Here is a 23,301-nt window from a genome sequence, read left to right on the forward strand (position 1 = left end):
CTTTGTAAAAGGAAGATGATCTCTTAAAAATATTTCAATGAAAGTATGTTTCGTGTCCAGAAATTTGTGATATGTGCCACTTCTGGTTTTTTGCTGTGCTGGTGGTGGTATTTTTGGCTCTATGTTCGTTTGTGGGGGACGGGCGGGGGCAGGGGGCAAATTTTCAGTATGTCCTCTCGTCTCTTTCTGGTGATACTGCCTTGTTGTCTCTTCCTGAGATCTCACAGTTGTCCAGGGAAGAAGGGGCTGGTGAAGAGTGGTGATCTAGTTTTGCAGATGAGGGAAATGAGGCTCAGAAGTGGAGCTGTGCCTCCCCCCGTCTTGCCAGTGCTCTGTGCTCATGGTTCTCTGTACCTTCTCCTTGTCTGAGGGGTGGTTAATTGGCCAGTAGGTTTGGAGGACCTCTATCTGTGTAGGGCTGTTTGGAAGGTGCCTTCACTGGGGCAGGGGATGCTGGGATACTGGTTCCTGACCAAGAAATGTGGGTCTAATTTAGAATCTTGGATTTGATACTGGGCTCCCTTCTAACCCTTCCAGGGCCTGCCATGGTCAGAGTCTGATATGGGGCAGGATTGGCTGGCTCTCACGAACCATAGTCTTTAAGATACCCTGGAAAAGACTTGGTGCCCCACCCTTGCTACCCCCTTTCTCTTCTTCCCTGGGGTTCCCGTTGTCCCAGGACTTCCCCTGGTCTACAGGAATGCTGCTTCTGTGCATCTCCCTGTCATGGTTATCCTGATGCACTGGGCAAGAGGATGACTAGTGGGCACTTGTGGCTCAGCCTGATACCTGGGAGGGGTTGAGAAACAGGATTCTAAAACCAGAAGAGCCCTACCCTCAGAAGAACCTAGCATAGGTCATTGTCTTCAGTCCCTTCACAGACTGCAGACTGGCTGCCTGCCATTGAGCTCGTCCCCTTCCTGGCACCCTGTCCTCTCCTTACCTAGTAGAGTGGGTGCTGTCCCAGGCTTGGGGACCTACTTTCCTTCAAAAGGGAAGTCCTGAGAGCAGCAACAGTACTCTTTGCTGGGTGGGAGCCCACCTCCCAAAGTGCTTGGGATCAGTTGTGTGGCTCAGATGAGGAAACTGAGGCTCTTAAAGGGAAAGCATCTGCCGTTACTAGTCTGTCCTGAAGGCAGTCTCTCCAGGCCTGACTGACCTGGGCACTCTGCTTTGAGTAACTGCTGATCTCTAGTCTCCATGGTCTCCGACAAGATGCCTGTCCCTGGGTCAAGAAAAGAGACAAGGGAGGATTTCTTTGCCTGGTCATGCAAGCTTTCGTTTTGCAAATTCAGTCTTGTGGATTCTGCTTCTCTGCTTAGAGCTGGCCCCTGCCACTAGGCTACAGGAGGCATGTTTCCTTCTGCCTAAAAATCAAAACAGAAACCAATCCAAGGTTGGGGGTGGTCAAGGCAAGACAGGCTTGACCCTTCCATGTGACTATCTTTATGTAGTTGTATGTAAATGGTTAATGGCTGTCCCACCCCTAACAAAAACCTTCACTTTATCCATGACCTGCCGGAGAGGCCCAGCTATATGTTTGGAAACAGGATTTGAAAATTGATCTTTGTGATTTCATTTTTTTTTTTAAGATTTTATTTTTATTCTTGATAGAAAGAGAGAGAGAGAAAGAGAGAGAGGGAGAAGCAGGATCCATGCGGGGAGCCCAACGCGGGACCCGATCCTGGGACTCTAGGATCACGCCCTGGGCCAAAGACAGACGCCAAACCGCTGAGCCACCCCAATCTTTGTGATTTCAAATCTGTTAGTCTCCCGTTCTAATACCCCATCATAGGTGAGGTGGTAGGGTGCTGTGGCTACAGCTGACTGGGTGCTGCAGGCTCAGGACGTGGCCTCTGGCTTAGAGCATGTCTGCATGCACTGATCTGAACTCTGGCTTCTGGAGCCTCACCCCTTCATGGTGCCCCATCCCTGCAAGACCCCCTTTGAGCTAGGGAAATCGTTGCTTGGATTCCTTCCCTTGGGCTGAGGCAACCTCTCCTGGGTTCAGGTGCACCTCCAGCAAAGCCCTGGCATGTGGCTGCAATTATCCCCCTGCTGCTGGCTTGTCTAGGCTTCATGTTGATGCACTAGATGCACAGGGGTCACACTCCTTCAGACATCACTGGGATCATTGATTCCTGCAGGGCCCTTACTGCAACCCTGTGAGGCAAGAGGAATTCCAAGTTTGCTGTTGGGGAAATGGAGGCCAAACGAGTGAAGGCTTGTTTAGGTCTGCACAGCTAGGATTGAAGACCTGCATGGTTCTCCTCTGCTAGGTGTGAGCAGCCTTCAGAAAGGGGACAGTTAGAGCAGGCTTCCTGAAGGAGCAAGAGGAGGCAGGTTGTCACCAGGACCCTCAAGCTTCTGCCCAGAACACCAGGCAGCCTGGCCATCAGAAAGTCCTCAGCTCTCAGAGCTGGCCTGGGATGCCATTCCTGGCCCAGCATGAGTCATCCCTCATTACCCCAAAGCCTCTTGAGGAGGACTGGTCTCTGTATCTTTATGAGATTGTGTGGGTGATTAAGTCTTGTGTCTACCATGGCCATGCTTGGTATGGTGATACTCATGCTATTCCTGAAGCATGGGCCTCAGGGACCCAGTCCTTGGAGGAATGAACACAGCATGCCTCTGGATGGGCTGAGCTGGCCAGATGGTGCTGATGGAATCCTAGGCCCTCTCAGATTGGGGTGAGCTTGAAGATGGCCCTTTGACATTGGTCAAGCCCTACACTCTCTTCTGCTACACAGGAGGCTAGCCTGGCTCCCTGGTTGTGGGAATCTGCCCTTGTCCCTCAAAGAGTTCCCCTGTCTCCAGCCTAGCAAGGACCTCTCAGTACCCTGGCTTTTCTTTTCCCCAGTGTTCCTTGAACGTTGTTTTCCCATGGTTCTGAGTGGGGAACGAGTGCTGGGTCACAGGTCTCTGGGAACAGGGTGCTACTCTCCTGTTCTTCTAAGCAGTTCTCTCCTCCTAAAGCTCCCAGGTCCTGGGAGGGTCTCTGTCTCACTGCAGTTCTGATTGAGATAGCTAGGGTAACTTGGCTTCCCACCCCCCACCCCCAACCTATTCCCAACTAGGGCAGAGGCCATGCCTGTCCTAGTGAGTGTCCTCCCCTGATGGCAGTCCCTGGGGGACCAGCCCTGGCTCTCTCAGGAAAGGTGACCCTTCTGTGTTTGTCTGGGAGGCAATAAGATGGAAAGTGGGGTTGGGAGGTGGCACAGGAAATGGCTTTTAAAAGCGTAGTAGAGCATCTCACCCTGATGTCACATCCTTTCAGCTTGCCATTGGTTTGATGCGCTTCGACGGCATTAGGACCAGGCTGGCACTTCATTATGGGGGTTGGGGTACAAGGGACCAGGTATGGCCAAGCAGGACCTTGGGAAGCTTGGACTCCTGGCCTGGACATGCTCTGTACCTGTTTGGTTTCTGTCTTGAGCAGGATCCTGATCTGCCTCCAGCCTGGTGTCATAGGAATGTGCCCAGGAGCACAGGGCAGGCCAGAGGTTCTCCTGGGACCTGCTGGCAGTATGTGTGTGTGTGTGTGTGTGTGTGTGTGTGTGTGCGCGCGCGCGCAAGTGTGCATGCATGCCTGTGCAGCTACATGTGTCCTAACCTCAGGCTTTGAACTGACCCTCTAGCTACCTGCCAAGCAGTAGCCATGTCATGGGTTACTTCTAATGATGGGCAGGGAATTGAGAGGAGGGGCCCAGGCTGTGGAGCACTCAGACCCCGGCCTAGATGCATTTGTGTTTGTGAGGTTGTGTGCCTGTGTGAGAGGTGTGGGAGGGGATGACAGCAGCTCTGCACCGGAAAAGCATACTGGTTTCTGTTTCAAAGGGCAGGGTTTGTGGTTATTCTGCAGTTTCTGATCTGGGCATTTCCCCTGTTCGGCTCCTCCTTCCATCCTTGGAAACTATCTTCTCGGGCTGCGTTTTTGTGACTCAGTTCCCCCCACTCTCCCTGTTTCTACCTGAGTATAACTTATTTTTAAAACTTGACTCCCATTTTGTGGCCCCTCTTCTTACCTGTGTGCCTACTTTTTTCATTTGCTTATTCAGCCCTTCAGCCAGTAATGCACGGGCCCTGCCTGGCCTGGGAGAGATGAGGAATGTTCACACATGTGGTGTCATGAGGAGTCAAGGGCATGATACTGCAGGAGGGTGCTTCTGAGTTGGGTCTTCGGTGGTAGAGAATGGAGCCTGAGAGGTAGACAGTCCACCCTTGGGACCAGGATGAAGTGGGGGACACAAAGCACTGGCTGTTCTTGCCCTTGGTCCAACTTAGTTTAGATGGAGGAGAGAAGATGAGAGGGAAGAACTGGGAATGAAAATCACTGATCCTCACCAGGAAGGCTTTGAAGGCCTTAGAAGAAACGTATTCTCCTTAGTAAGCAATCACAAGAGGGTCAGAACAGTGTGACAAAGATTCAGGAAACTTAAGAAGAGTGGCCCATTGGTGAAGAGGACTGGGCAGGGGCAGGGCTGCTGGCAGGGAAGGTAGGGCTTTCAGTGGGAAGACCAGGCCTGAGGGGTTGATGAAGGCAAGGGAGCAAGGAGAGCAGGGTCCAGTGAGAACCAGTAATGTTGTGGTGGGGAGCTGGGGTTGGAGCTAGACACAGTGCCTCTGAGGTGGGCTAGTTGGAGCACAGCTGTGGCTAGAAGGAGTAGGAAGAGAGCTTGGAGATTTGGGCCCTTTGGGACATTCTAGCCAGGGTCATACACAGTTTGGGCTGGGAGGGCTCTGCAGTGGATGCTAGCCAGGCAATGTGCTGGCACTGCTCCTGGCTCCAGATCTTCCAGGCCAGTCTTGTTTGAGAGCATTAGAAGGGGCTCTGGTGCCAAGGGAGTACTCAGGAAGAGTCCTCTCTGGTGGCTCAGCCAGGTTTATTCTGTTTGAACAGCTTCTCCCTAAATCTGTCTTGTCTCTCTATCTGGCTTGGAAAATCTTCCCCCTGTCCAGGATCTCAGCCAGCACTGGGGGATCCTGTGGGTGATACCTAGCAGGGAGGGAGGGAGGGAGCAGGAAACCTGCACTGAGCTCCTATGTGCCACATACCGGGCTGGACACTTTGTTGATCTTACCAGCACCCTCACCGTTATTTGTTACCTGTGTTAACAGATGAAGGTGCGGGATCAGAGCAGTTATCACTGTGTTATCACACAGCTAATGGTAGGTAGACCTGGGATTCTAGTCCAGGCAGTCTGGTCCCAGAGTCCATGCATATTTTTTCTACCACCCTGCCTTCTAGAAAAATTCAGTTGACTTTATATATGGTAAAACTGAGACTAGGAGAAGTTAAGCAAGTCACTTAGCATCATTTCCCTTGTTAGTGGACATGGCAGGTTTTCTGCCATTCAGCCCTGTGTGCTTTCCCGATCTGTGCTGTGTGAGGGCAGAGGAGCACATGCAGGCCCTTTGACAGCCAGGATCAGGAAACTTACCTTTGGATAGCCACTGCCTTGGGGGACCAGGCCTCTTGCTGAGACTTGCTCAATAATTTTTGGGGTGGTGGGCCATTTCAGGGGGGTATCAGTTCTCTGGGCCTGATCCCTCATTCCTCCCATGGATCCTGAGACATCTTTGGATCTGCTTTGCCCTACCTTTGGACTTTACAATTTGGTTTGTGTACTTTGTGTCAGGAAGTAGTCCTCACAGAACAGCTTTATGCCCTCCCCAGTTCTCTTTCTCGAGTCTAGCCTTTATTCAGGTCAGAGAGATCTGCCTCCATTCTCAGCAAGGGAAGGTACACAGGATGGGGGTCCCTGCTCTCCCCAGACAGCTCAACTTCTAGCAGAGGTGTCCTCAGACTCAGCCTAGCTCTCTTTTATCACCAATGGGATGGTGAGTACTCTTGGCTCTGCTCCTTGATGAAGTGTCTCCGTTTGTGGTCCTTCCCTAAGGGAGAGCCTGGGAATGAGTGAAGAAACCAGGCTGCCCTCATTTCAGCATTGACTCAGAGACCCCAGCCTGACCTTGGCTTCTTCTCTACCTTCCTAAGTTGACATTCGAGAAATCAAGGAGATCCGCCCAGGGAAGACCTCACGGGATTTTGATCGCTACCAAGAGGACCCTGCTTTCCGACCAGACCAGTCACACTGCTTCGTCATCCTGTATGGGATGGAATTCCGCCTGAAGACTCTGAGCCTGCAAGGTAGGAGTCAAGGTGCTGGAGGAGGCTTTACTGGCTCTCCTGGCTCCTGGCTCAGCAGGAAGCGTGTGTCCTCAGCTCTGTTCTTTACCCCTTGATCACAGCTACATCTGAGGATGAAGTGAACATGTGGATCAAGGGTTTAACTTGGCTGATGGAGGATACATTGCAGGCAGCCACACCTCTGCAGATTGAGAGGTAAGAACTGCTTCTGACATGGTTAGGGTTAGGGGCATTAGGTTCTAGGAAGCAGAGGCAAGGACACAGGTCTTTGTGCCCAGGCACTGCCTACTGACCTCCCCAGACCTAGTCCAGCTGGAGAATCAGTTCTCACCTCAGGCTCCTCTCCCACCAGGTGGCTGCGGAAGCAGTTCTACTCAGTGGATCGGAATCGTGAGGATCGGTAGGTTTGGGGCTGTGGCTCTAACCCAGCTGGTGGGTTGGGGCAGCCAGAACAGTAGCTGTGCCCTGAGCAGCTGCCTGGAGAACCAGAGGACCTAGGGGGCCTACCTCTAGTAGGGCTGGTGGGGGTAGGCAAGTGATTCTGGCACAGATAACTTCCTGCAGAAAGGCCCCTGTGATGGCCTTAGCACACATTAGTGAGGGAGGCCAAGGAGAGAGACAGGAAATGCAGAGTGGCTCTGGGTGTCCTGCAGAGAGGGTTAGCCTGGCTTTAGTGTGGGAGAGAGTGCCTGGAAGCTCACAGCTTTGAGGCTACTGTGTGACAGCCAGAGGGGCCAAGAAAAGATAGGGGACAAAGATCAGTTCATGGTGAGGGCTTCTGACTTGCCGTGAAAGAGCTGGAAAACCACGGAGGGTTTTGAAAGGAAGTGTCCCGTGACTGGACTTTGGTTGCACAGGACTGCCAACTGTTGCTGGGGAGTCCAGGGCTTGGCAGAGCTGGTGAGCTCGGGCAGGCAGCTGCTTCAGCATTTTGGGTGGAAGATGAGAGGGTTTGGGTCAGGGTGGAGGGTGATAGCCAGTGGTCAGATTTGGTCTGTACCGTATTTTGAAGGTAAGAGTCCAATAGAATTTCTTAACATTGATTTTGGTGTGCAAGAGAAAGAGAGCAGTCCCAGGGTAACAGTAAACTTTTTGGCTGGAGCATCTGGAAAGGTGGAGCTCCATTGACGAAGATGGGCAAGGCCATGGGAATAGCACATCTGGGGGAGTTTAGGGGTGGGATACATTTGAGCCGTGTTAGGTTTTATGATGCCCTTAGACATCCAGGTAGACACGTTGCCTTGGCTGGTGGGTAGTGTGTGTTTAAGGGAGAAGTTGGGGCAGGAGATGTTCCCTTGGGAGCGTAGAGATGATCCTTATATATAGGCCATGAGGTTGGGGATCACCCCATACTGGTAGCAAGAAAAAAAAAGAGGGACAGTAGCTGATCCTAGGTCACTTGGACATTGGGGATCAGGCAGGTAAAGAGGAGCTAGCCAAAGGAAGTAGCAGCTTGTGAGGTAAGAGAAAAGCCTGGAAGATAGAGTTTGGAAGTTCCAGGAGGGCGGGAGTGGTCAGTTGTGCCAGGCATTGTCAAGTGTGTTGAAGACAGGTACCCCTTGGACTTGACAGCGCAGAGGTTGTTGGTAACCTTGAGGAGAGGGGAAGGCAGTTCAGGGAAGGAAAGGGAACATGGATGGCTCCCTCAAGGTGCTGCTGTGAAAGAGAGCAGAGAAGGGAGTGGTAGTTGGAGAGATTGTCAGCAGAGTCAAGACAGGTGTTTTGGTGGAACAGATAATAGCTTGCTTGAAATGCTGATGGCATAGAGTCCACAAAGGAAGCATTTGGTGATGCAGCAAGTTTCCTAACCTGCAAAGGAAGAACCTGACAGCCTCCCTCCTGGGTGCCTGCACAGAGCAAGCACTTGCTGAACCACAGTTGCCAGTAGCAGCCAGGAGCATACAGTGTAGTACTGAGTTCTGGAGGAGAGTTTTGATACTGCCTGCAAGGCTCTTGGGCACGACAGTGGGAGGCACCCTCTAGGAGAGAAGGCCTCCCTTTCCCCCATCTGTTCCATCCTTTTGCCAGGCCCAGCAGTATCCCGTGGTCCCACATCCTGGGCAGGGCACTCTGGAGGGCAGGGACACTTCCTTGTCAGACCCCAGGAGAGTGTCTAGTCACCAGCAGGAAATACCCCTCTGCTACCCCCATTCCCCAATGCCAGGTGCTGAGGCACAAATTCCCAGCATTTTCAGGGTCGCTAGTCAGGAATGTATGAGTGAGCTGTGCGGGGCCTGGAGGCTCAGCAGGGGAGGCTGTCTCCTGTGTCCTGGGTGAGCCATAAGCCCCTAGGATTGTTGCAGGGGCTAGAGGGTAACAGGCTTGAGTGCTGAGACCTAAAGATTGGCTCCCCTGACCCACCCCACTGAGCCTGTTCACTCCTTTCTTGCCAGAATCATGACCTTTTTCTTTGCTCAGATGAGGAGACTGAGCCCCAGAGAAAGGAGGGGGGATTTCCCTTGATCGCCCAAAGGGTTCTGGTTTAGCCTCAGCCTCAGGACTCCAGGTGCCAGGGGAGTATTTACCTATCCAGCCCCAGGTGGGCTCAGCCCACAAGTCAGAGGTCCTGAGATGTTGGGCCAGGCCCCAGGGGATGTCCCTGTTTCCTCAGTATATCAGCCAAGGACTTGAAGAACATGCTGTCCCAGGTCAACTACCGGGTTCCCAACATGCGCTTCCTCCGAGAGCGTCTGACGGTGAGGACCCCTGTGCTATCTGCAGGCAGTAGGGGCGGCCTGGGAGCTCCTGGCTGTGGGCCTGACCAGAGTCCTGCCCTATCCATGTAGGACCTGGAGCAGCGCAGCAGTGACATCACCTACGGGCAGTTTGCTCAGCTGTACCGCAGCCTCATGTACAGCGCCCAGAAGACGGTGCATGAGCCACCTGCCCTCCCTTGGCCCTTGCCCCCAACCTCCTGCCCCAGCCCCTGCCCCACCCACATCAGCCCCGCTGCCCTGCTTGAGGGCGTTTGGGTGTCATCTCTCCAGCTGTTCTCCTCTGGAGGCCTCCCCCTGTCTGTTGCCCTGGCCTTTCTTCTTGAAAGCCCTTCCCCCATGTGGCCTCCCAGGGGCTCTGGCTCTGACCAGCTTCTGTCTCCTGCAGATGGACCTCCCCTTCTTGGAAGCCAGTGCCCTGAGGTTTGCTTTGAAGCGGGGCGGCAGGGTTCTCCCCCGGGCCTCCTCCATCTCTCCCTTGGTGATGCCTGGTCCAGGTGGGAGGCATTGGGAGGGGATGAGTCATGCTGGACCCTTTGGGACAACTCTGCTGGGTGGGAGCTGGACTCTGCCTTCCATGGGGCCCCTCGTCATCTGTGGGCTGTGCTAGCCACCTGGCTGCCAGGTACTTCCCTTCTTTTCCACAGGGCAGGGGAGCGCCCGGAGCTCTGTCGTGTGTCCCTTCCTGAGTTTCAGCAGTTCCTCCTCGAGTACCAGGGGGTATGGTTGGTCAGACAGGGCCATGGTACCTGGATAAGGGGGGCTGGGCTCATCACTGACAGCCTTTCACGTACCCCTCCCCAACCCATCCCCACCAGGAGCTGTGGGCTGTTGATCGGCTTCAGGTGCAGGAGTTCATGCTCAGCTTCCTTCGAGATCCTTTACGAGAAATTGAAGAGCCTTACTTCTTCCTGGACGAGGTGAACCCTACTTTCACCTTTCCCTCAGAGTAGGGGTGCACTCACCAGAACCCCACCTGGGTCTCAGGAGCCAGATTCTCCTTAGGGCTTCCACCTTGTTCCTCCCTACTGTCCACTTTGCCCACCATGATAGACACTGATGAGCATCATCTCCTTCCCACCGTGGCCCATGCCAGTGGGCTGGTAAGGGGCTTGTTCACTCTGTCTTTCCTTTCTTTCCTCTTCCTGGACAGTTTGTCACCTTCTTGTTCTCCAAAGAGAACAGCGTGTGGAATTCACAGCTGGATGCAGTGTGCCCGGACACCATGAACAACCCTCTGTCCCACTACTGGATCTCCTCCTCCCACAACACGTGAGTGGCTCACTCGGCCTCACCCGGCCCACCCCTGGGAAGGAGGCACTCACCCAACCACCCTTACCTCTCCTTCCCTGTCCAGGTACCTGACTGGGGACCAGTTCTCCAGCGAGTCCTCTCTGGAAGCCTATGCTCGCTGCCTGCGGATGGGCTGTCGCTGCATTGAGTGTGCGTGGTGGCCGGGGCTGGGGGAGTAGGTAGGTTAGGAGGCCTGCCCTCTTGACTGTGGTCATGTTCCTCCCCAGTGGACTGCTGGGATGGCCCAGATGGGATGCCAGTCATTTACCATGGGCACACCCTTACCACCAAGATCAAGTTCTCAGATGTTCTACATACCATCAAGGAGCATGCCTTCGTGGCTTCAGAGTGAGTTGAGGGGAGGGGCAGGGGGCAGTTTGGCTCCAGCTCTCTCCTGGGAGAGAGGGCCCCCCTAATGCCCTGTCCCCACTCCCCTTTTTATCTTTGTCCTTCTTGGCCTCCCTTCCTTTCTTGCTGCTTTCTGGAGCCCTTCTTTCTAAGCCCCACCCTGTTTCCTACATCCTCAGCCTGCCCCCTTTATGGGTTCTTCTCTAGTCTGTGGAGCAAACTGAAGTCCTACCCTCCTCAGAAAATACTTCCATCCAGCGGCCAGGGCCAGCATCCTCTCTGGGCAGCTTCCCTAGAGACAGGGCCTCCAGGATCTTGATTCCTAACACCTTTCCTGAGGGGCCATTTGGACTGAGCATTGACCCCTTGAAATTGTAAGGTGTTTGTCATTGCACTGGTCCACTGCCCTGCAGGTATCCGGTCATCCTGTCCATCGAGGACCACTGCAGCATCGCCCAGCAGAGAAACATGGCGCAGTACTTCAAGAAGGTGCTTGGGGACACACTCCTCACCAAGCCTGTGGACATCGCCGCTGACGGGCTCCCCTCACCCAACCAGCTCAAGAGGAAGATCCTCATCAAGGTAACAGTGGGAGGCCCAGCACTTGCCAGCACCTCGCCCAGGCCATGGCTCTAACTGGCAGGCTCAGCCTTGGTGAGGAGGTGGGGAGACTCTGGGACTGGGCTGGCACTGTCATGTCCTGGCCTGCCCCCATAGCACAAGAAGCTGGCAGAGGGCAGTGCCTACGAAGAGGTGCCTACGTCAGTGATGTACTCCGAGAACGATATCAGCAACTCCATCAAGAATGGCATCCTCTACCTGGAGGACCCGGTGAACCATGTGAGGGCCAGGCCTGGCTGAGGCTGGAGGGGCACGGTGGGAGGAGGCCTCCATTCACGGGCCCCACTTCGGTCTCTCCCAGGAGTGGTACCCCCACTACTTCGTTCTGACCAGCAGCAAGATCTACTACTCTGAGGAGACCAGCAGTGACCAGGGCAATGAGGATGAGGAGGAACCCAAGGAGGTGAGGGGCCAGCCCAGGGCTGGGGGTTGGGCTGGGGTCAGAGTCACTGAGTGTCTTTGCTGTTGCCCTCCCCTCACAGGCCAGTGGCAGCACAGAGCTGCACTCCAGTGAGAAGTGGTTCCACGGGAAGCTTGGAGCAGGACGGGATGGACGGCACATTGCCGAGCGCCTGCTCACCGAGTATTGCATTGAGACCGGGGCCCCTGATGGCTCCTTCCTCGTGCGGGAGAGCGAGACCTTCGTGGGCGACTATACCCTCTCTTTCTGGTAACCCACTTACCACAGTCTGTAGTTGGTTCCTGTTGCAGGCTTTCACATGGAACGTGATCTACTAACATGCATGCACACGCACATACAGTTTTCTGGGTGATCTGAAGCCCTCCCGCAGGGCTGCCTGGCACCCAAGCCCCTTGGGCATCTCCCTGGGGCTGGAGCGCCATGTTCCAGGCCAAGCCTGCTTCTCACTGCCTCCCACTGCCTCCCCATCTTCCCACAGGAGGAACGGGAAAGTCCAGCACTGTCGGATCCATTCCCGGCAGGATGCTGGGGCCCCCAAGTTCTTCTTGACAGACAACCTGGTCTTTGATTCGCTCTATGACCTCATCACGCACTACCAGCAAGTGCCCCTGCGCTGCAACGAATTTGAGATGCGCCTTTCAGAGCCGGTCCCACAGACCAATGCCCACGAGAGCAAAGAGTGAGGGAGGGGCTGGGGGCTGGGTGGGGACCTGAGCAGTGATGGCCAGGGCTTGACTCGGGCCTGTCCTCAGGTGGTACCACGCCAGCCTGACCAGAGCTCAGGCCGAGCACATGCTGATGCGTGTTCCCCGGGATGGGGCCTTCCTGGTGAGGAAACGGAATGAGCCCAACTCCTATGCCATCTCTTTCCGGTGAGGGGTGTGGCCTTGGGGTGCTCTGGGTGGTGCGGGGCTACGCCTTGGTCTGGGATGCCCTGACCCTGTGTGACTGTTCTGTTAAGGGCCGAGGGCAAGATCAAACATTGCCGCGTCCAGCAGGAGGGCCAGACTGTGATGCTGGGCAACTCTGAGTTTGACAGCCTCGTGGACCTCATCAGCTACTATGAGAAGCACCCGCTATACCGCAAAATGAAGCTGCGCTATCCCATCAATGAGGAAGCGCTGGAGAAGATAGGCACAGCTGTGAGAGCCCAGTGGTTGAGGGGGCATGGCAGGCAGTGCAGCCCTGGGCTAGTTGCTGGGGGTAGTCATGGGACAGTCTGGCTGTGTGGGACACAGAAGCCAGGGAGTTGGAGGAGCTCCAGGGTAGGTCACTCTGCTGGGCTGGGGGCCATGGTGTAGGTGCCAGGACAGTGTCCTGGAGGGAATGTCATCTAAGAGGACATGTCTCTAAGAATGGGTATGCATTAGGTGAAGAGATTAGAGGTGGGCATCTAAGCCCCCGCAAGCTGGGTGTGTGGTAAGGAAGTCCTGGAGCTCACACAGGGAACGGTAGTCCCAAGGCCAGAGGCTTACCCAGCTGGGTGTAAACTTGACTGTCACTAGCGCAGGGGAGAGCTGGCTACAAGAAGTGTGGCTGTAGAGGGGAGAGGCACCGGGTTAAGACAAGTGAGATGGAAGGCTGCACAGATGATCTTGGGGGCGGGGAGGGCTCAGGGCTGGAACCAAAGGACAGAAGGAAGGCATCTAGGAGGGGAGGTCCACTTGAGACTTGCCATTGGCAGGCATGGGTGTCCAGGGATAGAACTACACATACTGGGGCCCGGCTGGTGGATTGGTGTGTGGGACCGGGGTGCACAGGGAGGAGTAGATGAGCCACTGAGCTAGAACATTGAGTGCGGGGCCCCTGCAAGACTCCACTGCAAACAGCTCAGCAGCAGTTTGGGCCTTCAGGAACAGAGAGGTTTCAGAATCACAAGGTGGGTTTCAAGGGTAAGAACGTGGAGGGGGAGAGGGCCAGGCAGGCCGTGCCCACTGAGGTCCGAGATGCTGGTGGACCTGGCCTAGTGAGGCGGGACACATGGTGACTGTTATGCTGATTGAAGGGGCACAGGCAAGGCGGCAGCCATTGTCCTCTTTGGGTGTGAACATCTCACATTTGGTCTTGTTTCTAGGAGCCTGACTATGGAGCCCTGTATGAGGGACGCAACCCTGGCTTCTATGTGGAGGCAAATCCTATGCCGACTTTTAAGGTACAGCCTCAGGCCTTTGGACCCAGGAATGCTTAGGGCTTGCATTTCTCTGCTCAGGGGCCCATCTGTGGTCGTTGTGGAGAAGTGGTGCTTGTGGTTTTCCGAGGCCTGAGAGGTTGTGAGAGATGTGGTTTCTGTACGACCACAGCTCTCCTGGGGCCGACCCCCTCCCTGAACTTGTCCCTGGGGGGTCCGCAGTGACCCTTCCAGGTTGTTCCCCAGGGTAACTCCCGCTTCCTCCATGGGTGGCAACAGGGCAGCAGGGCAGGGGCAGGCCACACTGGCCAGAAAACTTTGTTCTTTGCTTCTCAGTCCCTTACCTCCTGAAGGTCTGCCAGAGACCTTTTTGCTTTTTTCTCTAAGGGGTAAAGAAGCTGTGCCCTATTCCTCATTCCCTTCCCTCAGTGGCCAGGGAACCTGGGAAAAAGGTTATTTTCTCCCACATTCCAGATGAGGAATGATAGTGTCCCATCCATGCCTATAGGCTTTCAGGTCCCAGGAGAGGCGCTAAGGGTACCTGCAGCCCTGACTCCTGGGGGCAGATTCAAAGTTCTCCCCAGGGCCCAGGCTGGGGGGCTTGCAGGGTTTCGTCTGGACCCCATGGAGTCTCTGTGATAGAAGCCCTGGGCCTGTCCTCAGTCACATCTGACCTGGAGCCACCTGTAGGGCCATTATTAAGGATCATAGCAAGGTGGGCCGCCCCAGGTCAGGAGAGTGGCAAGGAGGGACCGCCTGCCCTGACCAATGCTTCCCTCCCCTGCAGTGTGCCGTCAAAGCCCTCTTTGACTACAAGGCTCAGAGGGATGATGAGCTGACATTCACGAAGAGCGCCATCATCCAGAATGTGGAGAAGCAAGAAGGTGGCTGGTAAGCCGGGTCCTTGGAGCCAGGGCCTGCGGTGCGTGGGGGGCAGGCTCTGTGCACCTCTGCCACCGTATGGTTGTAGTCCACCCTGCATGTGCGTCAGCACTGCTGGCTGCAGCCTGGTGTAGGTGTGGGGCCTTGACGATGGGTTTCCCACCCCTTGGGAATCTGGATAGCTACTGGGGTCAGCACCATATGGCTTCCACAGGTGGCGGGGGGACTACGGGGGGAAAAAGCAGCTCTGGTTCCCGTCAAACTACGTAGAAGAGATGGTCAGCCCTGCAGCCCTGGAGCCTGAGAGGGAGGTGAGAACAGAGCCATGTTGCTGGAACAGGGTCCCCGTCCCCAGACTCTTCTCGTGCACAGTCCAGTCACACCCCGCTATGGGGTCCGTGCGTTCATGTCGTCGTGTGTCCGCTTGTAAGACGTGTGTGTTGCCTGCACATAGCCCTCCCTCACACGCACATACACAGCAGACATGCTGATGGCCCCATGGACTTTGTTCTCCACAGCACTTGGATGAGAACAGCCCCCTGGGGGATTTGCTCCGTGGGGTCTTGGATGTGCCAGCCTGTCAGATTGGTGAGCCCCCATCTGATTTTCCAGCCCACTGTTCCTCATGGTCAGGCTCTCCTTGGTGGCTCTCTAGGTGTTCTGAGGGAAGAAGCCAATGCCTGCCCATCACAGAGGCTGCTCTCGCAGTCTGGATTCCCTGTGCCTGGATTCCCACTTGACACCCTAGACTCCTCTCTTCACCTCTGGCTTTGAGCCCTACACACTCACCCTGTGCTGGGCACTGTGGGGGTAATGCAGAGGGCTAGCTAACCTCTGCAGTCTTCAGAGCTGGGGTCACAGGGTGTGCTGGGCATGGAGATGGGGTGGGGCAGGGCACGTGACCCAGGCAAGACAGCCCTGGCCCGCCTTTTCTGGCAGCGACTTCTCTTTGAGCTGTGGTGTCCTCAGCTGGAAAATGGGCCTAGCCCAGCAGCCTTGCTTCCCTCAAGATGTGTGGGGAGGAGGATGGGTGGTGAGGGGACTCTGAGCCAGCACCTGGGCTGTGGTGTGGGGGACACAGAAACACCTTCCCAGCTCTCTTCTCTCGCTCTCCCAGCTATCCGTCCTGAGGGCAAGAACAACCGGCTCTTCGTCTTCTCCATCAGCATGGCTTCAGTGGCACACTGGTCCTTGGATGTCGCTGCTGATTCACAGGAAGAGCTGCAGGACTGGGTGAAGAAGATCCGAGAAGTGGCCCAGACGGCAGACGCCAGGGTGAGAGGCGTCTGTGGGGGCGCAGGGGCGCATGCTGGCAGCATGTGAGCCTGTTGGGGGCGAGGCCTGCGGCACCAGGCCCACCTCTAGGCTGGGATCCGCAGAAAACACACATTGCCAGTCCTGTGGCTCCTTCAGGGCTGGGTTTGAGATAGCCATAGGACACCCCTGTGGGTCTAACACGCACCAGGATAAACGCAGGGCCAGAGAAGTCCTGGGCTGGAGGCAGGAACCAGGTACCTGGAGGCTCAGGAGGGATGAGTGGTATGGAGTGGGAAGAGGGCTTTAATGTTGAGGTGTGGATAGCAGGAGGAGGAGCCGGGAAGGTGGGCCAGAGAAGCTAGAAGTGGCTGAGGGGGTGGATGGGGTCAGATGTGTCGAGGGGCAGTGGAGGTACTGACAGGCACAGTAAGAACATGAAAGTGCCCGTTGGTTTTGGCAGCAGTTAAGAGTCCTGGTGCCACTACCAGGAACCATGGCTGCGGGTGTCGGGGAGTGTGGAATGGCACGGACAGTGCGCCTCCTCCAGGGCCAGCTGGGAGGAGGGTGGAGGGAGGACTCTTCCACTGAACCTGGGGAATGGAGAGAGGAAAGCACTCTAAGAGGTGAGGGAATTCTATGTGATGGCCGTTTCCTCTGGCTGTTGGTGGGGGTAGAGGGCTACAGGTCTGTGGCTCTTCTGGAGAACAGGCACCCAGGAGCCATACAAAATGGAAGGTGCTGAGGATTATACTGGCAGACCTGCTGGTTAGGAGATGGACTCTGGGGACTGGGCTGAAAGAGGAGGGAGTAAGAGTGTGGGTGTAGGAGACCCTGATGGAAGAGAGATGGCCTCTGGGGGCATGAGGACAGGATGGGGCGAGCTTGTGAGTGGCTGTGGTGGATAGGTGGCTGCACTGGGGTTGGGGGAGGGGAGGTGGTAAGGTTCTTAGGCCTGGGAGGTGGGCGGAGCACACCAAAGACTGAGCCAGAGGCCTGCGTCCCCACCAAGGTCACAAGAGGGAGGCTGGACACCCAGTGATCACAAAGCATCACTGGAGAGCGTAGCCAAGCCCAGGGCCCTGAGCTGTGGCTAAGGCATGGGTGGTGGTGAGGATCCCACCCTCTGAGAGTCTTAGAGGCAAGTGTGGCCTTCAGGGCAAGGAAGAGGAAGGATGATTCTGGGGTGGGACTTGAGGACAGAGGCCAGTGGGGTCTGGGAGATGTAGGGGACAGGGAAGGGCCTGGAGAGCACCTGCAGTGTGGGTGGGGCTCCAGCCTGGGGCTACAGGCTCTGTGTGTGTCACCAGCTCACGGAGGGGAAGATGATGGAGCGCAGGAAGAAGATCGCCCTGGAGCTCTCCGAGCTGGTTGTCTACTGCAGGCCGGTTCCCTTCGATGAAGACAGTAAGGGCTGAGGCCTCGGCGGGGTGGGTTTGGGTGCCCGCCCCCTGCCTCCTGGCAGGCGGAAGAGAAGCATTTCGTTCCTTATGTTGAGGTTGGGGGAGCTGCCTGGGTGGGTGGGCTCTGTAAGCATTCTCCCTGTTTGGCCCAGAGATTGGCACAGAACGTGCCTGCTACCGGGACATGTCATCCTTTCCGGAAACCAAGGCTGAGAAATATGTGAACAAGGCCAAAGGCAAGAAGTTCCTCCAGTACAACCGGCTGCAGCTCTCACGCATCTACCCCAAGGGCCAGCGGCTAGACTCCTCCAATTATGACCCCCTGCCCATGTGGATCTGTGGCAGTCAGCTCGTAGCCCTCAACTTCCAGACCCCAGGTGAGGAACTGCCCACTGGGGCAGGGAGGGGCTCCGCTGGACTGTGGGGCTGGAGTCCACTGTAACCCGGTTCTTCCAGACAAGCCCATGCAGATGAACCAGGCCCTCTTCATGGCCGGCGGCCACTGCGGCTACGTGCTGCAGCCGAGCACCATGCGGGACGAGGCCTTTGATCCCTTTGACAAGAGCAGCCTCCGAGGCCTGGAACCATATGCCATCTGCATTGAGGTGGGTGGTGCTCACTGAGCTGTGGGCTTCAGGGTGGGTTGGGGTTGCTCTGCTGGGGCTCGTTTCCTGAGTCAAGGATGGGGTGTCAGTGTGACTGGGGAGTGGGCAGTGGACTGTTTTCTGAGCTCAAGGAAGGAGTGACCATCCTCTGAGGCAGAAAGACAGGTGCCAGCCTCCTCCGTGGGGCTAGGCCCAGAGTGGCAAAGGCCCAAGGCAGGTGGGCCAAATGTGGCCAGTTCTTAGCACTAAAGAGTCAGGCTGTCCAGTGAGGCCAAGCTACGGGTAGCCACTGCCTGGCTGAACAGGAAGCTAATGCTAGCGGTCAGCCACCCACTGGGGCTAGTGAGGACTGGGCTTGAGTGACAATGACGCCTGCCCCCAGTTCTGTTTTAGAACAGTCCCTGAGCACCAGCTGGGCAGCCTGTGCTGTGGACTTCAGGGTCTGGGGGCTGAGCAATCTGGAAGGAGGGCTGAGGATAGCACAGGGTGAGCATGTGCTCCTTCCCTGAGAAGACATTTCTGTTTTCTTTCCCTGTGGGGACATCGTTTAAAAGATGTCCATGTTAAAACAGACATGGATTTAATGAGGTAGGTTTCCAAGGCCACTGCTCTCAGTGAGCCACGTATTAGGCCGCCTCTGTGGGGCCCAGCAGAGGGCGCACTGCCTCCACTGCATGGTGAGGACCCGGAGGGAGCGGGAAGGGAAAGGGGAGTCCCGGGCCCATCTTGGCCTGCCTTCCAGGTGCTGGGGGCTCGGCACCTGCCAAAGAATGGCCGAGGCATCGTGTGTCCTTTCGTGGAGATTGAAGTGGCCGGAGCAGAGTACGACAGCATCAAGCAGAAGACAGAGTTCGTGGGTAGGTCTGCCTTCCCCACTCACCCCACCCTGAAGGCCCCTCCACGCCAGCGAGCCTGTCCTCTCATGGCGGTGGCCTGAGGCCTTTTACCCTGACTTTCACAGTGGACAATGGACTGAACCCTGTGTGGCCTGCTAAGCCCTTCCACTTCCAGATCAGTAACCCAGAATTCGCCTTTTTGCGCTTTGTGGTGTATGAGGAAGACATGTTTAGTGACCAGAACTTCCTGGCTCAGGCTACATTCCCGGTGAAAGGCCTGAAGACAGGTGAGGCCTTTCCTAGGGACAGGGCCTGGGCTCTAGCCCGGGGGCCAGGGCAGGTGGGGGGCTCCCCCTGCCCAGCTGCCTCCTGGGCTGAGGGCCAGGCTTTCCTCCTTCCAGGATACAGAGCTGTGCCTTTGAAGAACAACTACAGTGAGGACCTAGAGCTGGCCTCCCTGCTCGTCAAGATCGACGTGTTCCCTGCCAAGGTAAGGGTGGTGTGGGTGGCGGGGAGCCTCTCCAGGCCCCAGGAGGTGCTGACCCCTCGTGCACTGCTGTTGTTGAAGCAGGAGAATGGGGACCTCAGTCCCTTCGGGATGTCTCTTCGGGAGCGAGGCTCTGATGCCTCAGGCCAGCTGTTCCATGGCCGGGCCCGTGAAGGTTCCTTTGAGGCCCGCTACCAGCAGCCATTTGAGGACTTTCGTATCTCCCAGGAGCACCTGGCAGACCATTTTGACAGTCGGGAACGGAGGTGAGGGGATAGAGGATGGGGGGCATACTGGAGTGATGGGAAGGAGCGCCTGCTGCCCCTTCTGGGTCCTTCTCTTGCTTCTGTGTAGAAGTTACCCTTGTCTGGCTTTGGGCTGTCCCACTGGACTGGAGGCTCCACTGCCGATGAGGACACTCCCTCCTTCTGTCCAGGGCCCCACGGAGGACACGGGTCAACGGAGACAACCGCCTCTAGTTGTGCGCCAGCCTCGTTGAGAGCAGCAGGTGCCGCGTGCCTCCTGGAGTGCCGTGAGCTGGGTTCTTGGGAAGTGGCCTGTCGTGGCAGCCTTCCTGGCCCTGAGGCCTGGAACCTGGATTCCAGCAGTGACTGCTAGACAAAGCCAAGCCATGAATGAGATATATTACTGTTTGGGGCCTCCCTGCCGCAGCTCTGGGTGAAGGCAAAAACTGTACTGTGTCTCAAATTAATTAAGCACACATATCTGGTCCTGACTTCTGGAGATGGAGCCTTCCATCATGGGGCCGGGACCATGGCTGCAGCCCCTTGAAGAGAGAGGCTGCCTCAGCCCGCAGCTCGGGAGGCTCTGAGGAATGGCTGACCTTTCTAAGAGAGGAGCCGCAGCCGCCTCACTGGGCCAGGGAAACAAACCCAAGTTTACATTGTCCTGTAGCTTTAAATCTCCAGCTGGGCAGGGGTGGGGGCACATGCCCCCCCCCCCCCGCAGTTTGGCCCCCGAGCTGGGGCAGAGGAGCACAGGATCTGCCTACAGAGGGGCCCCGCCTGCTCGAGGAAGACGACACAGCACAAGGGCGCGCTGCCCGTGGCCGGGGACTGCCCAGCCTGCAAGATACAGGGGATCATGTTAGAAATAGCAGCAGTGGGCAGCCCAGGCTGCCACTCGGGCCACTGGGTGAGGGGCCTGAGGAGCCGAGCCCCAGGGAGCTGCCTGGAGGAGGGACAGCAGCACCTCAGGACCATGGGAGGAGGAGGAGCAGGACCTAGACACCCCGTACTGCCATGGGCTATACCACCTGCCTGCTGCCCGAAGCCAGGGGCTGGCCCCAAGGTTGATGCTCTGGGTGCGAACCTGGAGTCCAGAACTGCTCACCAGGATGCCAGAGTTTGGGGATGTGCTGGCCCAGCTGCACGGCAAGTCCTGCCACACAGCAAGGGAGCCACCCGAAGGCAGAAGGTCTAAGAGCGCCATCGACAGCCTGGAGGCCTTTGTCGGAGACCGTGCCGGTGGGGCCAGGATGGCTGGGATGGAGCAGGTCACGGGCCACAGCAGGGATGTTCCCCAGTGCATTCAGGAAGCCCCTGCACACACAGACATGCCTCCTTCCAGGCGCCCTCCAGCAGGCCGGCTGGGGACCCCCACCCCCGCCCCCCGTCCCAGTTCAGACTGAAGACCACTCTCCCTATTGCAGCAGAAGACCTGGGATCGAAGTCTGCAGACAGCACTGCAGGAGGATGCGGAGATGATCCTGAGTGTTCGTTAAACCAGTCGAAAGTCCTGTTACTGGGCATCTGTGATGTTGGAGATGGAATTTTAAAGGTTATTTTTTGCACACCCCATTTCTCACTATCTTCATTATTTCATGTAGGTGTATGATTTTCTAGGTCTTCCACTTCTAACCGGAAAGCTGCTTGGTTGGGGTGGGGAGCAAAAATGAATGAACTTGTCTGTGCACTGTGGCAGAACTGTTATTTTTATGGATTTTACAGCTCAACTAACAGTGTTACTTTTCAAGATTTATATATTTATATACTCTTAAGAAAAACCACTGAGCCGTTAAAGCCTTGTTATTATTCGATCCTAATAGTGATTCCGTTTTCTATAGCTTACTTTTAGGGTAGAAGGTAAATTATTTAACGTTCTATTAAACTTTCCATATCATGGATTGTAAACCGAAGGAAATTATACAATTTCTGAGAAAATGTATTGGTTTATTTAAACCTAATTCCAAGGTTGTCTTTGCAATTATGACCTCCCAGTCTTGTCCATAGCAAACACATCTCTATATGGTTGCCAGTGTTTGGTTTATAATTTAAATATTAACAAAAATCTTAAACTTTATGGGAAAAGCTTTACTTCTGAAAAGGACTTTAAATGATGGCAGTACTATTTTCCTTCTCAGTAGTATCATACGTAACTAAGTTACTTCCTCCTGCTCTTCACCGTGGGAGGGAAGTCTTGAGGCAGAGCCCAGGGGAGGGGAGGGCGGGAGAGGGGGAGGCTATGACCTGTCCTGTGGACACACCTGTCCTGTGCTGTGGGGCCACTGGGACTGCGGACGGTAAGGCTGTCAGGGATGGGGTAGGGGCAGGAAGAGAAGAAAGAGTAAAGCCTATTCTGACAGGTGGTTTTCTGTATGCTTTCCCTTAGGAATGAAAGATGGTTAAGGAATTGCCTGCTTTGTGGGGAGGTGTGGGGACAGCTGCTGTGCAGCCAGCCGCTTCTGTCTAGCTGGGGGAAGGTGTGGGAAGGCAGCCCCACTGGAGGACGGGGGGGGCCAGGCCCATGGGCACAATGGTGTCCCACAGCACGGCCAGTGCTCGGCCATTCATGCCAGCTTCTTAGGGTCTGACTGCCAAATAAGCCAGCCCCCCATCCCTTTGGGTGCCCTCATGGCGGGGAGGGCGGCTTGGGAGAGCAGGTTGTCTGGAGACTTGGTAACTCTGGACAAGTTGCCAGGTGGTTATTCTGCAGAGCAGGCAGGTTGGGAGGTTTTTGGCAACCTCCAGGTCAAGCAGATCCTCCCCTCTGGGCTCTGAGGTGCAGTGAGGCCACACTCTGCTCTGACTCTGACTCCTCTGCAGAGGGCCTGTGGGGGTAGAGTGTAGCCACTGGCCTCCCTGCGTGCAAGCCCGAGTTTCTGTGGCCTGTCAGTTCTGGAGGTGAACAGGAAGCAACCAGAGAGTCCCTTCCCAGTTCCATAGTCGCCTCTCCTTCCAAAAAAACCTACAGCTTCCAGAAGTAGGTTGAAAATCCTCAAGAGCTTGCAACCAAATCTCTGTGCCCAGACCTGATTGAAAAGGCCCTGCCCTTACCGTCCCCTGGCTCTGTGCTGGCGTGGATCAGAAATGCGCGCACACAGCTGCCCGCCTGATGGGTGGGTGGGGCAGGCAGAAGAAGCCAGCCCGGGGAGCCTGAAAAGATTGGTCACTGAAAAGATGCAGACACATGTAATCAGTTGGTTCTTAAAATAGTAATTACTACACCCCTGGTGTGATAATGCATATACCAAACGAAGCATGGAGAGACCAAGATTTTTTAAGTCCAGTCCAATGGTGATTAGGAGTTCTAGGTTCCAATCATCCCTTTCTTGTTTGACAAGTCAGACCACAAAGACCTAACACTTCCCAGGTTACAGATACAGACCGTAGGCCCCTCTGAGCACCCCCACCCCGGAGAACTGGATCAGTTGGGAGCATTTCTGCTCCTTCACTGCGCTGGCTTGCCAGCATCAGAGCGCCTACTGCTAAGGCTCTTGCTGGCCCCTTGGCTTTCTTCCTTGAGCTCCTCTGACCTACTCAGAAGGATGGTCCTTTTCCCACAGACAAGGTGGGTGGGGGTAGTTAACCTGGACTTCCCCGGACCAAGTTTTCTCACTCCAGATTCTTGTGGCCAGGGGAGCGCTTTTCTGTGAAGGAAGCGGTTCTGTGCCAGCCCTTTAGTTAGGGGCCGCCTGTCATCACAGGACGTGCTTGGCTTACTGGTGTTGGTCATTTTTATTTTAATCAGGACATATGTTCACTTACTGAACAGGTGTCTTTCTGGAGTATGACATTGGGAGGAAAGCTCTTGCTGCCCCTGTGGTGGCTTCAGACCTGAAGCATGCCTGTCTCCTGCCGGCCCCCCCCCCCCCCCCCCCCCCGCCCCCAGCTCCCCTGGGACACTGCCTTTGCCTTT

At 55.8% G+C, this 23,301-nt stretch overlaps 1 protein-coding gene across 4 annotated transcripts in view; it reads left to right on the forward strand.

Moving 5' to 3' along the window:
• PLCG1 (phospholipase C gamma 1) overlaps positions 1-21,326 on the forward strand; it is a 36,336-nt gene extending 15,010 nt beyond the window's left edge. Inside the window, exons 2-32 of one of the 4 annotated variants that reach the window (XM_049100302.1) lie at positions 5,999-6,151; positions 6,253-6,346; positions 6,504-6,551; positions 8,763-8,847; positions 8,938-9,021; positions 9,254-9,288; positions 9,513-9,585; positions 9,684-9,785; positions 10,019-10,137; positions 10,223-10,308; positions 10,386-10,506; positions 10,920-11,088; positions 11,224-11,346; positions 11,429-11,530; positions 11,610-11,797; positions 12,027-12,227; positions 12,301-12,420; positions 12,510-12,690; positions 13,623-13,700; positions 14,464-14,567; positions 14,773-14,869; positions 15,077-15,146; positions 15,676-15,833; positions 17,123-17,219; positions 17,368-17,592; positions 17,672-17,820; positions 18,563-18,677; positions 18,782-18,943; positions 19,058-19,146; positions 19,228-19,409; positions 19,498-21,326. In XM_049100302.1, coding sequence (XP_048956259.1) covers positions 5,999-6,151; positions 6,253-6,346; positions 6,504-6,551; positions 8,763-8,847; positions 8,938-9,021; positions 9,254-9,288; positions 9,513-9,585; positions 9,684-9,785; positions 10,019-10,137; positions 10,223-10,308; positions 10,386-10,506; positions 10,920-11,088; positions 11,224-11,346; positions 11,429-11,530; positions 11,610-11,797; positions 12,027-12,227; positions 12,301-12,420; positions 12,510-12,690; positions 13,623-13,700; positions 14,464-14,567; positions 14,773-14,869; positions 15,077-15,146; positions 15,676-15,833; positions 17,123-17,219; positions 17,368-17,592; positions 17,672-17,820; positions 18,563-18,677; positions 18,782-18,943; positions 19,058-19,146; positions 19,228-19,409; positions 19,498-19,642 — 3,755 coding nt within the window. In that variant the 3' untranslated portion in view covers positions 19,643-21,326. Of the gene's footprint in view, positions 1-5,998; positions 6,152-6,252; positions 6,347-6,503; positions 6,552-8,762; positions 8,848-8,937; positions 9,022-9,253; positions 9,289-9,512; positions 9,586-9,683; positions 9,786-10,018; positions 10,138-10,222; positions 10,309-10,385; positions 10,507-10,919; positions 11,089-11,223; positions 11,347-11,428; positions 11,531-11,609; positions 11,798-12,026; positions 12,228-12,300; positions 12,421-12,509; positions 12,691-13,622; positions 13,701-14,463; positions 14,568-14,772; positions 14,870-15,076; positions 15,147-15,675; positions 15,834-17,122; positions 17,220-17,367; positions 17,593-17,671; positions 17,821-18,562; positions 18,678-18,781; positions 18,944-19,057; positions 19,147-19,224; positions 19,410-19,497 lie in introns of all 4 variants that reach the window. The other 3 variants (XM_049100301.1, XM_025470074.3, XM_025470073.3) reach the window with 3 other exon arrangements.
• The last annotated feature ends 1,975 nt before the right edge of the window (positions 21,327-23,301 follow it).

This window comes from Canis lupus, chromosome 24 (genome assembly GCF_003254725.2).
Source record: "Canis lupus dingo isolate Sandy chromosome 24, ASM325472v2, whole genome shotgun sequence".
Taxonomy (NCBI): domain Eukaryota; kingdom Metazoa; phylum Chordata; class Mammalia; order Carnivora; family Canidae; genus Canis; species Canis lupus.